Source organism: Anguilla anguilla, chromosome 15 (genome assembly GCF_013347855.1).
Source record: "Anguilla anguilla isolate fAngAng1 chromosome 15, fAngAng1.pri, whole genome shotgun sequence".
Taxonomy (NCBI): Eukaryota; Metazoa; Chordata; class Actinopteri; order Anguilliformes; family Anguillidae; genus Anguilla; species Anguilla anguilla.
The window spans coordinates 229,383-242,500 of NC_049215.1; the positions used below are offsets into that span (position 1 = coordinate 229,383).

At 43.4% G+C, this 13,118-nt stretch overlaps 1 protein-coding gene across 4 annotated transcripts in view; it reads right to left on the reverse strand.

The window, feature by feature from the left end:
• Nucleotides 1–13,118, reverse strand: part of LOC118214080 (zinc finger protein 385B-like) — a 111,744-nt gene that overhangs the window by 25,804 nt on the left and 72,822 nt on the right. For all 4 annotated transcript variants that reach the window (XM_035393579.1, XM_035393580.1, XM_035393581.1 and 1 more), the window contains one exon: nucleotides 103–213. In XM_035393579.1, the coding sequence (XP_035249470.1) occupies nucleotides 103–213 (111 nt within the window). The remainder of the gene's footprint in view (nucleotides 1–102; nucleotides 214–13,118) is intronic.

A 13,118-nucleotide genomic window follows, 5' to 3' on the forward strand; every position in this document is an offset into this window, starting at 1 on the left:
TCTATCCTTGTGAGGACATTTGGTTCTCACAAAGATAGTAGTACAAGTCCACACGCTCGCACACACACCACACATATGGTAAAGACAGCGTGCTCTACTCACGTCAGAGTTGAAGCGCAGCTGGCAGACAGTGCAGGAAATGACTTGCTTCTTCTTTGGTGGGACACAGACTCCAAACGTGTGGTTAATTACAGCTTTCTGCACAGGGTCCATCTGCAAAGACCACAGCAGCATACTTATCTCAAAATATATACACAACAATATACACATACACACACCAACACATACACTGCCTCACCACACACACACCAACACACACAAACCCCACCACACAGAACCCTCCACACACACACCCCTACCACACACACACACACACACACACAGAGCTCACTCAGACTGAGGATAGCATGGGAACAGAGCTCACTCAGACTGAGGTTAGCATGGGGAACTGAGCTCACTCAGACTGAGGTTAGCATGGAAACTAAGATAACTCAGACTGAGGTTAGCACGTGGAACTGAGCTCACTCAGACTGAGGTTAGCATGTGGAACTGAGCTCACTCAGACTGAGGTTAGCATGGGAACTGAGCTCACTCAGACTGAGGTTAGCATGTGGAACTGAGCTCACTCAGACTGAGGTTAGCATGTGGAACTGAGCTCCCTCAGACTAAAGTTAGCATGGGAACTGAGCTCACTCAGACTGAGGTTAGCATGTGGAACTGAGCTCATTCAGACTGAGGTTAGCATGGGAACAGAGCTCACTCATACTGAGGTTAGCATGTGGAACAGAGCTCACTCAGACCGAGGTTAGCATGTGGAACTGAGCACCCTCAGACTGAGGTTAGCATGAGGAACTGAGCTCACTCATACTGAGGTTAGCATGAGGAACTGAGCTCACTCAGACTGAGGTTAGCATGAGGAACTGAGTTCACTCAGACTGAGGTTAGCATGTGGAACTGAGCTCAGACTGAGGTTAGCACGTGGAACTGAGCTCCCTCAGACTGAGGTTAGCATGTGGAACTGAGCTCACTCAGACTGAGGTTAGCATGTGGAACTGAGCTCACTCAAACTGAGGTTAGCATGTGGAACTGAGCTCCCTCAGACTGAGGTTAGCATGTAGAACTGAGCTCACTCAGACTGAGGTTAGCATGTGGAACTGAGCTCATTCAGACTGAGGTTAGCATGTGGAACTGAGCACACTCAGACTGATGTTAGCATGTGGAACTGAGCTCACTCAGACTGAGGTTAGCATGTGGAACTGAGCTCATTCAGACTGAGGTTAGCATGTGGAACTGAGCACACTCAGACTGAGGTTAGCATGTGGAACTGAGCACACTCAGACTGAGGTTAGCATGGGAACTGAGCTCATTCAGACTGAGGTTAGCATGTGGAACTGAGCTCAGACTGAGGTTAATCCTAAAGGCTTATTTCATTTAAAAGCCACTTTATTTGGACATTAACTGTTTCAAAACAATAACAAATTTTCAATAATATTAGGAATGAGAGAGTGAGAGAGTGTATTAAATTAATGTTTTCAGGTCGGTTGGAAACAGTAATATAAAGGCGCTATGTTATAAATGTTAGACTCACACTGATTTGATACTGTTCTCATGAGTACATGCACACATAAACTTGCAGGCTTCTGTCACAATCACTCACAGACCGCCCTCTGGAGAGCAATACAGTCCTGTCACACACACATTCGGACACACGCACACATGCACACACTCACACACACACACCCTCGCACACACTCGCATACACACACACGCGCACACACTCGCATACACACACACGCACACACACTCACACACACGTACACATGCACACACTCGCATACACACACACGCACACACTCACACGCACGTACACATGCACACACACACTCGCACACACATCTGTTTAATCTGTGATGTGAGTGTGAACTGTCAGTCAGCGATACATATTAACTTAACTGCGGTAATAGCCTTTTTTTACCTAGCAGCCTTAAAAGGCTTGCTCAGCAAATCGAGCTTGGCATTTGATACATTGCCATTTAAGAAACATTTCAAAGGGTTATGGAGCATGTCCATCTCTGAGGCAAACAGAATTAAAACCCTGACAATACCCAGTAATAATGGGCCTTCATAAGACTCATATAAATTTTTTATAAGTACTACATAATCAGTAATAATTGCTCATGTGCAGATAGTCATACAGTGTGTTAATGTCTGTTGCCGCAATCGACATTACCATGACATAATAAGCGATGCACACCAATTGCCTCTTTGCAACTGCTGACATAGGCAGTTATTACTGTTTATGTGATGCGTATGAAGGGGCTATGTAGCTATGTGGAGCTGCAGCAATGCACCTGTATCTCAAAAAGCATGTCAGCGCACGTAACATTTCTCTTCATGTCTGCGTACTGCTTGAATGTGCCTGTGCAGAACTTTGCATGCAAAGAAACAAAATAAACAAACATTTTTTTAAATTGTTTGTTCTTTGCAAGGGACATATCAAAAGGCATAATTGGCCAACTAGAAACAAGCATCAAACCCGCAGTGCACTACATTATATTCTGGCAACTAGGTTAATAAAAAAAGGGTAACAGAGAGGGAGATAGTAAAAACAGAAGCACAAGGAGAGATGGGTAATGCCCACCGGTGCCTGCCCGCAGCAGATGGGTTCGTCCTCTGAGTCCAGTTCTGCTCAAGGTTTCTTCCTGTTATCAGTCAGGGAGTTTTTCCTTCAATCAATCAATCAAACTTTATTTGTATAGCACATTTCATACAGTAAGTGCAACTTAATGTGCTTCACAGAAAATAATTGCAAAGAATAATTGAAATAATTAAAAAGAATTATTTTAATTATAATTAAAAAGATAGAAAAGGAACAAACAAATAATAATAATAATAATAATAATAATAATAATAATAATAATAATAATAATAATAATAAATAAATAATAAAATAAATAAAACTAAACTAAATAAATAAAAGCAATGCAAAAACCTAGGTAAAAGCAATGCCAAAAAGGTGTGTCTTAAGATTTTTTTTTTTAATGTCCACAGATTCAGAAACCTGTAGATCCTCCGGCAGGCTGTTCCAAAAGCTAGGACCATAATAGCTAAAAGCTGCTTCTCCATGCCTTTTTGTTCTAGCCTTTGGAACAGTTAAGAGACCAGTGTCAGAGGATCTAAGGGTTCTGCCGGGCACATACCTAAAAAGCATCTCGGATAAATAGGCAGGTGCATTGCCATTTAGTGATTTAAAAACCAATAAAAGGATCTTAAAATCTATTCTAAAACTAACAGGCAACCAATGCAAGGACTTTAAAATGGGAGTGATGTGTGCTCTCCTTCTGGTCTTTGTCAGTACGCGTGCTGCTGCGTTCTGCACAAGTTGTAACTAGAGCCCGACCGATATATCGGTATGGCCGATATATCGGCCATTATTTGACTTTTTTGACAACATCGAGATCGGCAGTTATGCCGCCGATGTGCCCCGATTTTTTAATAAGTATAATAAACAAAAAAAACAATGATTATTCATCTGTACTTGTCTGTTCGAACGTTGTAATTTACTAGAATTATCCAGTAGAGGGAGCTCTAATACAAGTGTGAACTGCAGCGGCTGATGCCCTACTTCTCTAATAAGACGTTTGTCACTTGTGCCTCATCCAATATTCTCCACTGCAAGACTTGTCTGCACAGATTCGATTGCCGCAATGAAGGTATGTATATTTAGTGAAAGTTTTTAATTAAATGCGTTTACGACCACTATGTTTATTAATCCTCATTATCAAGCAAGCGAGCTAGCTAACATATTTGGTTCACTTTAGCAAGCTAGCTGGCTAGCAAGCCTTTATGAAGGGGCAGTGAGCACATAAGCAGCGTAGGATCTACATTTCCAGAGGACATCGCTGTATTCTCAAATAAATAACCAGCCAAAATAAAATGGTGATTGAATGTATCACACATTTGCTTTTTTATCTGAGATAATGATATTAGCTACTATATGATGCTGTGTAAATAGCCAACGCGTGATTGCAAGCGAGTGTGTCATCTAGTCACGCGTCATCGTAGCAAGCTAACCAGACAGTAAAAACGCAGATAAAACACTTCTAACATGGATCATTTTAAGCCATGTTATCTAGCTTTGTCGTGATAACACGAGAGAAGGATTGCTGTTGGAGAAGTGAATCAACCAACAGTTAGCGCGGGTAACCTGCACGAAAGCGCATTGTAGTTTTTTTTCACGTATTTCATCCAGTCAATTTAATTTCATCTAACGTTACACTTGATTCACTCTTTAGCTCCGCTAGATAATGTCTTACTCTTTGAGATCATGTAGTAGAAATAAAATAAGAAAATATAATTCATTTAACTTACTAAGAATATATAATAAGAAATAATGAGGCTGTGTCAATAGCTAATGCGTTATTGCGAAGGAGTGTGTCATCTAGTCACGCGTCAGAGCACATTGTAGTTATTTTCACCGCCTAATTCTTATGGACAGGGAAGCTCGCTGTCAGGATTCTGTTGTCTTCCCCCTTGTTGTTCTCTGTTGGGCCGCCAGATGGCGGTACCTCTGTTTTGTGTTCAGTTGATTGTTTTATTGTTTCTCATTATCTAATTATTAGTTGCGTTTTGTCTCGTGTTCCCCTCCCTCTCTGTGGCTTGATTGCTCATCATGCCCTCCTGTGTCTCGTCTGCGTCTTTCTATTTAAGTCTCCCTCTCCCCAGATTCAGGCGCTGGAATCTTTTGGTTTGGTTTGTTCCCTGTTTGTTACCTGTCTGTAGTCGCGCCCCCTAGTGTCCATGCTCCACCCAATGTTCGTGCACCCTCCAGTGATCCCAACCGCGTGTCCGTGTGTTCCCCGGCCCCCCTGTCTAGTTGTCTGCCTGCCTGTTTGTCTGTTAGTCTACCCGCATGTGTGTCAGCCAGTTTGTTGGCCTGTTTGTCTGCCCCCCAGGCCGTCAGCCCATCGGCCAACGTGTTTGCCCGCCTGTCTGCCTGTCTGTCTGTGTGCCAGTCCGCGTGTGTTTTGTCTTGTTTGCCTGTGTGTCAGTCCCTATGTCAGTTTTTGGGCTCCCCCCTCGCCTTTCCTGTCTGCCTGTCCCTTTGTGTGTCTGTCGGTGTCGCTGTGTGCCTCCCCGCCTGCTTGTCCCTTTGTCTGTCTTTGTAGGTCTCCCTATTGTGCCGGTGTCTGTCAGTCCGTTTTTTCCCCCTCAGTCTTGTCCAACCCAGTCCAGTGTTGTCGTGCCCCGTCTCGTTGCTGTCCTGTGTCTACCTCGTCCCAGTCCAGTCCTGTGTCTACCTCGTCCCAGTCCAGTCCTGTGTCTACCTCGCCCCAGTCCAGTCCTGTATGTCTGCAGTCCCCCTGGTTTCCTGCGTCAGTCCCCCTGGTTTCCTGAGTCAGTCCCCCTGGTTTCCTGAGTCAGTCCCCCGAGTCCCCCTGTCACCCGAGTGCGGGCCCCCGAGTCCCCCTGTCGCCCGAGTGCGGGCCCCCGAGTCCCCCTGTCGCCCTAGTGCGGGCCCTGAGTCCCCCTGTCGCCCGAGTGCGGGCCCTGAGTCCCCCTGTCGCCCGAGTGCGGGCCCTGAGTCCCCCTGTCGCCCGATGTGCGGGCCCTGAGTCCCCCTGGTGCCCGATGTGCGGGCCCTGAGTCCCCCTGTCGCCCGATGTGCGGGCCCTGAGTCCCCCTGTCGCCCGATGTGCGGGCCCTGAGTCCCCCTGTCGCCCGATGTGCGGGCCCTGAGTCCCCCTGTCGCCCGATGTGCGGGCCCTGAGTCCCCCTGTCGCCCGATGTGCGGGCCCTGAGTCCCCCTGTCGCCCGATGTGCGGGCCCTGAGTCCCCCTGTCGCCCGATGTGCGGGCCCTGAGTCCCCCTGTCGCCCGAGAAGTGCGGGCCCTGAGTTTCCCCTAGTCGCCCGAGAAGTGCGGGTCCCGAGTTTCCCCCCATCGCCCGAGAAGTGCGGGTCCCGAGTTTCCCCCCGTCGCCCGAGAAGTGCGGGCCCCGAGTTTCCCCCCGTCGCCCGAGAAGTGCGGGCCCTGAGTTTCCCCCCGTCGCCCGAGAAGTGCGGGCCCTGAGTTTCCCCCCGTCGCCCGAGAAGTGCGGGCCCCGAGTTTCCCCCCGTCGCCCGAGAAGTGCGGGCCCTGAGTTTCCCCCCGTCGCCCGAGAAGTGCGGGCCCTGAGTTTCCCCCCGTCGCCCGAGAAGTGCGGGCCCTGAGTTTCCCCGTGTCGCCCGTGTCCTGCCCAGCCCTGTGTCTCCAGTCGCCCGGGTCCTGCCCAGCCCTGTGTCTCCTGTTTCCCTAGTTCCTGAGTTTTGTCCCGAGTTTCCTGTGTTCTATTTCCCTGTCCCCGCCCTCCAGTTCACCCCCTCCCAGGGTCGGCCTCCTGGGACGTCAGGAGCCGTCCCTTGGGGGGGGGGGTACTGTCAGGATTCTGTTGTCTTCCCCCTTGTTGTTCTCTGTTGGGCCGCCAGATGGCGGTACCTCTGTTTTGTGTTCAGTTGATTGTTTTATTGTTTCTCATTATCTAATTATTAGTTGCGTTTTGTCTCGTGTTCCTCTCCCTCTCTGTGGCTTGATTGCTCATCGTGCCCTCCTGTGTCTCGTCTGCGTCTTTCTATTTAGGTCTCCCTCTCCCCAGATTCAGGCGCTGGAATCTTTTGGTTTGGTTTGTTCCCTGTTTGTTACCTGTCTGCGATGTCCTGATTACCCGTTGCTTGCCTGCCTGTGCCCTGCCTGCCCTGTTTTCCCTCGTTTTTAGGTTTTTGTATTTTTGTCTTCTTGTTAGTTTTTGAGGATTTTTGTTGTTTGTAAGATTTGCCCTGCGAGGCTCTTTGTTCCCTGTTTCTGTTCATTGAAGTCTTTTGTTTTCCCCATTTTGGACTTTCGGTTTTTACTCTGCATTTGGGTCCATTCCCGCACCCAGCCTGACACTCGCTAGATAGTCTTACTCTTTGAGATCATGTAGTAGGAATAAAATAAGAAAATATAATTAATGTACTGAGAATAGATACTAAGAAATAATAACAACAAATTAATAACAACAACAACAACAATAATAATAATATTCATAAAAATACTTGTTTAACTGGAAAACTGATTTTTTTATTATTTTATTTTTGATGGCTGGAAAAGAAAGGAGTGAAAGCAAGGTGTGGAGTTATTTTGATTTCACACACTTAAAGATGGTGTTTATATATATATATATATTTAATTTAATATCATCTTTTACTTTTTCTATCTAAAAAGTTCTTTGTGTGTTTATTTTTATTTTTATTTGTTTGCTTATAAGTTAAATGTTCTTAAATATAGAAACGTTAATAAAATATAAGTTTTTCAAATTGATTTGAAAATGTTGCACTTTTTGACAAAATATCGGTCAAAACATTGGTAATCGGTGGGCTAGGACTCTCCAAAATCAGGATTGGCATCGGACCCAAAAATCTAGCATCGGTCGGGCTCTAGTTGTAACTGACCAATTGCTTTTTTTGGAAGACCAGACAGGAGAGCAGCAATCAAGCCTGTTAGTAATAAAACCATGCATTATCTTTTCAGTATCAGCCTAAGAGAGAAACGGTCAAACTCTAGCAATATTCCTTAAATGGTAAAAAGATAATTTTGTGACATTTCTGATGTGGGCCTCCAAATTTAAGTCTGAGTCAATAATGACACCAAGGTTTTTGAACTGGTCCTTGGTGTTGAGTGCAAGTGATTGTAATTTTACAGACAGTTTCTCTCTCTGGGCCTTTTCCCCAATGACTAAAATCTCAGTTTTATCTTTGTTCAACTGGAGGAAATTTTCTGACATCCATACATTTATGTCAGAAATACACTTCACTAAGGAGTCAATGGGGCTAAAATCATCTGGGGATACAGAGATATATAATTGGGTGTCATCAGCATAACTATGAAAATCAATTTTGTGCTTTCTGATGACACAGCCGAGTGGCAACACTTACAGGCTGAAGAGAATAGGGCCCAAGATGGAGCCTTGGGGAACACCACGTGTTATGTCTACTTCACCTGAGGAATGATCACCCAATGCCACAAAGAAATCTCGACCAGTCAAATAGGATCTGAACCATTGGAGAACTCTGCCGGACAGACCAACACAGTTCTCAAGTCTGTCCAGAAGGATATTATGATCAACTGTATCAAAGGCGGCGCTGAGGTCTAAGAGAACAAGGACAGAGAGCTTTTTCGCATCGGTGTTCATTCTAAGATCATTTACTGCCTTGACTAGGGCAGTCTCTGTACTGTGGTTTGCCCTAAAACCAGACTGTAACATATCAAGCACATTGTTATTGCGAAGAATTCATTTAGCTGATTAAAAACCAACTTTTCTAAAATCTTACTTAAAAAAGGGAGGTTGGATATGGGCCGGTAGTTACTAAGAACCAAACAATCCATATTACTTTTGTTCCTTGCCACTGTTGCCCTAGGCTTACTCTTTGGGGGCCGGTTCTCTGTAAAGCTGCTTTGTGACAAAGCTCCTTTGTTAAAAGCGCTATACAAATAAAAATTGATTGATTGATTGATTGATTGATTGACTGATTAATGCATTCTGCACGGGCAGCTGAATCTTGAGCCGTACACTGTGAGCTCCACAACGTTTGGAATACGGACATTTTGTTTTTCTTGATTTGACTCAGTACTCCACAATCTCATGTTTCCTATGTGTAGGGTGCAGGTGAGGGCACCATAATGCTTGGGACAAGTGGCTTCATGGGTGTTTCTGATTAGTCAGGTGTGTTCAATTGATTGCTTAGAGCTTTTAGCATCGAATCTTGATTCTAGCCTGTTGATTGCCTTAAGAGACTGTATTGCTGTGTGTCAACATGAGTACCAGGGTTGTGCCAATGAAAGTCAAGGAAGCCATTACGAGGCTGAGAAATAAGAAAAGATCTGTCAGAGAAATAGGCCAAACCTTAGGCTCACCAAAATCAACTGTCTGGAACTGTCATGGTTCTGTGTTTCTGTCTCTGTTCTTCCTTGTTGGGCCGCGAGATGGTGTCACTTCTGTTTTGTGTCCTGCTCGTTCCCCTGTTAACTGTATTATTGCTTTCAATTATTTTATTGTTTCTGTTTGTGTCTCATTGTTCCCACCTGTGTCTTGTTATCCCCTCCTTTTCTGGTTTGATTGTTCTTTGAGTTCACTTGTGTCTTGTTACCCGTCTATTTAAGTTCTTTGTCCCCTTGACTTGGGTGCTGGTTCCTTGTGTTTGTTTCTGACTGCATGTACCTACCCGTTTTTTTTCCTGCCTACGTTTCATGTGTGTTTCTACCTGCCTGAGTTTTGGACCTGCTTGTATTCTGCCTGGATGTTTCTGTTCACTGTTTCTGTCCTAGTCATTTGTTTTCTTGTCAAGTTTTTTCTAGTATTTGAGTTTTTTGGTTTTGCCCATCATGGCCTCCTTTTGGTTCCCTGTTTTGTTTATTGTTTATAGTAAAATCTTTTGTTTAAACTTTCCTTTTCAGTTCCTGTGTTTTTTCCACTCTGCGTCTGGGTCCTACCCTCCCGAACGTGACAGGAACATCATTAAGAAGAAATAGAGCACTGGTAAGGTCAGTAATCGCAAAGGAAGGAAGACCTCATTTGATGACCAAAGAATTTTCACTACAATGAGGAAAAACCCACAAACACCTGTCTGACAGACCAGAAGCACTCTTCAGGAGGCAAGCATGGATGTGTTAGTGACTACTGTCCACAGAATACATCACAAACAGAACTACAGAGGAGACACTGCAAATTGCAAACCACTAGTTAGCCGCAAAAACAGGATGGCCAGGTTACAGTTTGCTAAGAAGCACCTTAACCCCTTAGCGCACATGCCAAATCTTGCCAATCCTTTCCCATTTAGGGGGTACCCTATTTAAAGCTTTGTAACTCCAGATGTGAACATCACAGAGACTTGAAAAATGGCTTAAGTGAAGCAAGACATTTGTACAATTTACAATACTAACGCAGATTAGTTTATATTCATAATTTTGGAAGAAATAAAGTGCCACAAATGCAATTGTCTAGACAAAAAATCAAAAATTAATTTGCACTTTTTTAGTTTGCAATGAAATACTGAGAGATTGCATATATACTTAAACTATAAACTTAACATGTATAGGTTAAACTATACATGTGCTGGATCAAAAACTTCTTGACCACAAGTTCATAAAATCTAAGGGTGAATATGTAGAACTATTATAGATGTATGAAGCAAAAACTAAGCAGTGTACCCATTGTCTCCAAATCTGTCCAAAATGTCTAAATTGTGCATTGCTGTGAATCACAACATATTCACGTATTTCACTGCGAATCAACTGTTTTGACTCAAGAAAATCACTTGCATCATTTTCAAGTCGGAATTACAAGCTTTCAGTCAGTACAGTGGTCTGAAATATCTAGTGGTCCAGAAACATATCCAAAATCTCTCCAAAATTAAATAAAATGGTTTTGTCCATTATAAAGCATATAAATGAGCCCCTTATGAAGTTTTACGATGGAACATTACTATCAGGTTAAAAAATAATGCAAAAATATTGTCACACAATGCGGCACAGTACCTAAATGTGTAATTAACTCTTGTGTGTATTTCTATGTTTTCTTGTATGGGGATGGGACGGCAACATGAAAACAATTTTCAACCGTCCACCACGTTTTGGCAATGCTCCAACTCTCACGTCATCACTGTTGCATGATTCACAAAAAATATTACACTACTAACAAACGCTTACATTACATTGTGAAATATCCACATTATATAATACCACTAACCTATTTAAAGACACTCAATTTCAAAAATAACGTATATAACCGAAATATTTTGAGCAGTAATACTTACATAGAAATGATGAAATCTTATCTGTTTTCAGTAGATGGAGATAGAGACAGGAAATCAATGATATAGTTCTATCCGCTCCTGTCTTACACCAGAAAACTATGTCAGCTAGGTCTATCAGCAAACATACGGCTTAGCTATGCTCAGAAGTCCTCAATAATAATAGTATTCTCCAAGAAATTTCGAAAAAATCATTGACAAGGTTTCGTTAGCAGCGTCTTTGTTTTACTGCTACCACGTGAATGCGTAATTGAATGCGAGGATAATAAAACTTCCGGTTACGCTGACATATAAAACGCTATTCCAAAAGCAAAATTAGACATGTTATACATCGTTAGAAAGCTTATACTCTCACCTACTGAATAAATTAATTGTCAATCAAGCCAGACTGTACTAAAAAGGGCGACGACGCCGTAAACAACAGGTGTGGTATTACGCACAGCTATTTTGGAAGGTACCCAGGCATCACACATGCGCCTACATTTCCAAAACGGATTGTCCAAGACAATATATGACCATTCAGTCTCAAAAGGGACATCTACGCGTAAAGCCAATGGTAAGGTTGTGTATTTATTCAATATTTAGTCCTAGATATTGACTGTAGAATGACATGGTATCATTTAAAAAAAACTTTTTCTCGTTTATTTCGTTATTCAGCGTTTTCACTGCTGTATGGGCATATCTTAGCGCTATTGTCGGGTTTATCTTGTGGCTATGACAGAATACGATTTTTTAGTGGTGAAAGAATATTTTTATGAATGCCAAGATAGACAATATTGTCCATTATGTCAAGGGTGGTGGGTGTTTTGTAGATGAGACTGCAGCGAGGGGGTGCGTGTTAAATGAACGACCAGAACGACAATGGCGGCACTGCAAAACTCAGTATTCGGCATAGATGTCGTGTATGGTCTACTAATGAATCTAAAACAATGCGTTTCTGTTTCAACTCATACTTTGGTTGCAGTAGCACAGAATGTCTGAGTTTAGTAATCTCGGCACACCGACCACTAGGGGCTTTGCGCTAAAAGGTTAAAGACCCTACAGAGTTTTGGAAAAAGGTCTTGTGGACAGATGAGGCCAACATACATTTGTATCAGAGTGATGGTAAAAGCAAAGTGTGGAGGCCAAAAGGAACTGCCCAAGATCCAAAGCACCCCCCCACATCTGTGAAACATGGTGGTGGGGGTGTTATAGTTTGGGCATGTATGGCTGCCACAGGTACAGGCTCACTTGTCATCTTTCATTATGTAACTGCTGACAACAGCAACAAAATGTATCCTAAAGTGCAAAAAGTCATAAAAGAAACATTTGCTCATGTTCAAGCAAATGCCTCATTGGATGGAGCTTCATCCAACAGCAAGACAATGTAAAAATTAAAAAAAACATTCATTGCAACCCATCAGAGAAATCCACAAATGTTTTCATCCATCCATGATACATTTTTTATTTTCAGTGGACAATGGACTGGATCGAATCATAACATTATGTGGTGTATCTAACTTTGAATGGCAAGTTTAAGCAAGTAGTACGTTTATACTACTAGAATAGGGTCTTAGCTACTTAGCAACTCTGAACTCTGAGGTCAAGTTTCGAAGCTCGGTGAGGGCAGTTAACCTGAATTGCTCCAGTAAAGATCCATAAACGGGGATAAAGAGCACATTGTATGAGTGGAGAATGGTCAGCAGAAAGGCTAGCGTAGCTAAAGCTGGCCTCTACTCAGGATGCTGCTGGTTGAAGCATTAGAGACAGCAAAGGGTTAATGAAGGAGCACAAGTCCTTGATCTGTTTTCTATTTCAGACCTTCTCACCTGCACTAATAACCTGCCTGAAATCCACTGTCTCCACTAAAGCTGCTTTTGGGAGATAAAGATGAAAATCGATCTTCCCCACTGGCTTCAGAGCTTCATTTGGGGGAGGGAACACACACACACACACACACACAGAAACATGCAAACACACACGCACATACACATACACACACACACACACACATGCAAATACACACAACATACACACACAAGTACAGAAACACACACGAGCACACATAAGCACACACAAGTACAGAAACACACACACACACCACACATTCACACATACACACACACACACGCACGCACGCTCCTGTTGTGAAGTTCTTGCATTAATGATGAATCAAGCTGAATTAATAGGCTCAAAAACGCTGTCAGCACTAATGTTAAGAAAGCTAATCATAAGACTTCTTTCCGTTCTCCACACACACCGCACACTAGTCTCAGAGAAAACTGCAACCGATTATGATATAGACCCAGATTAC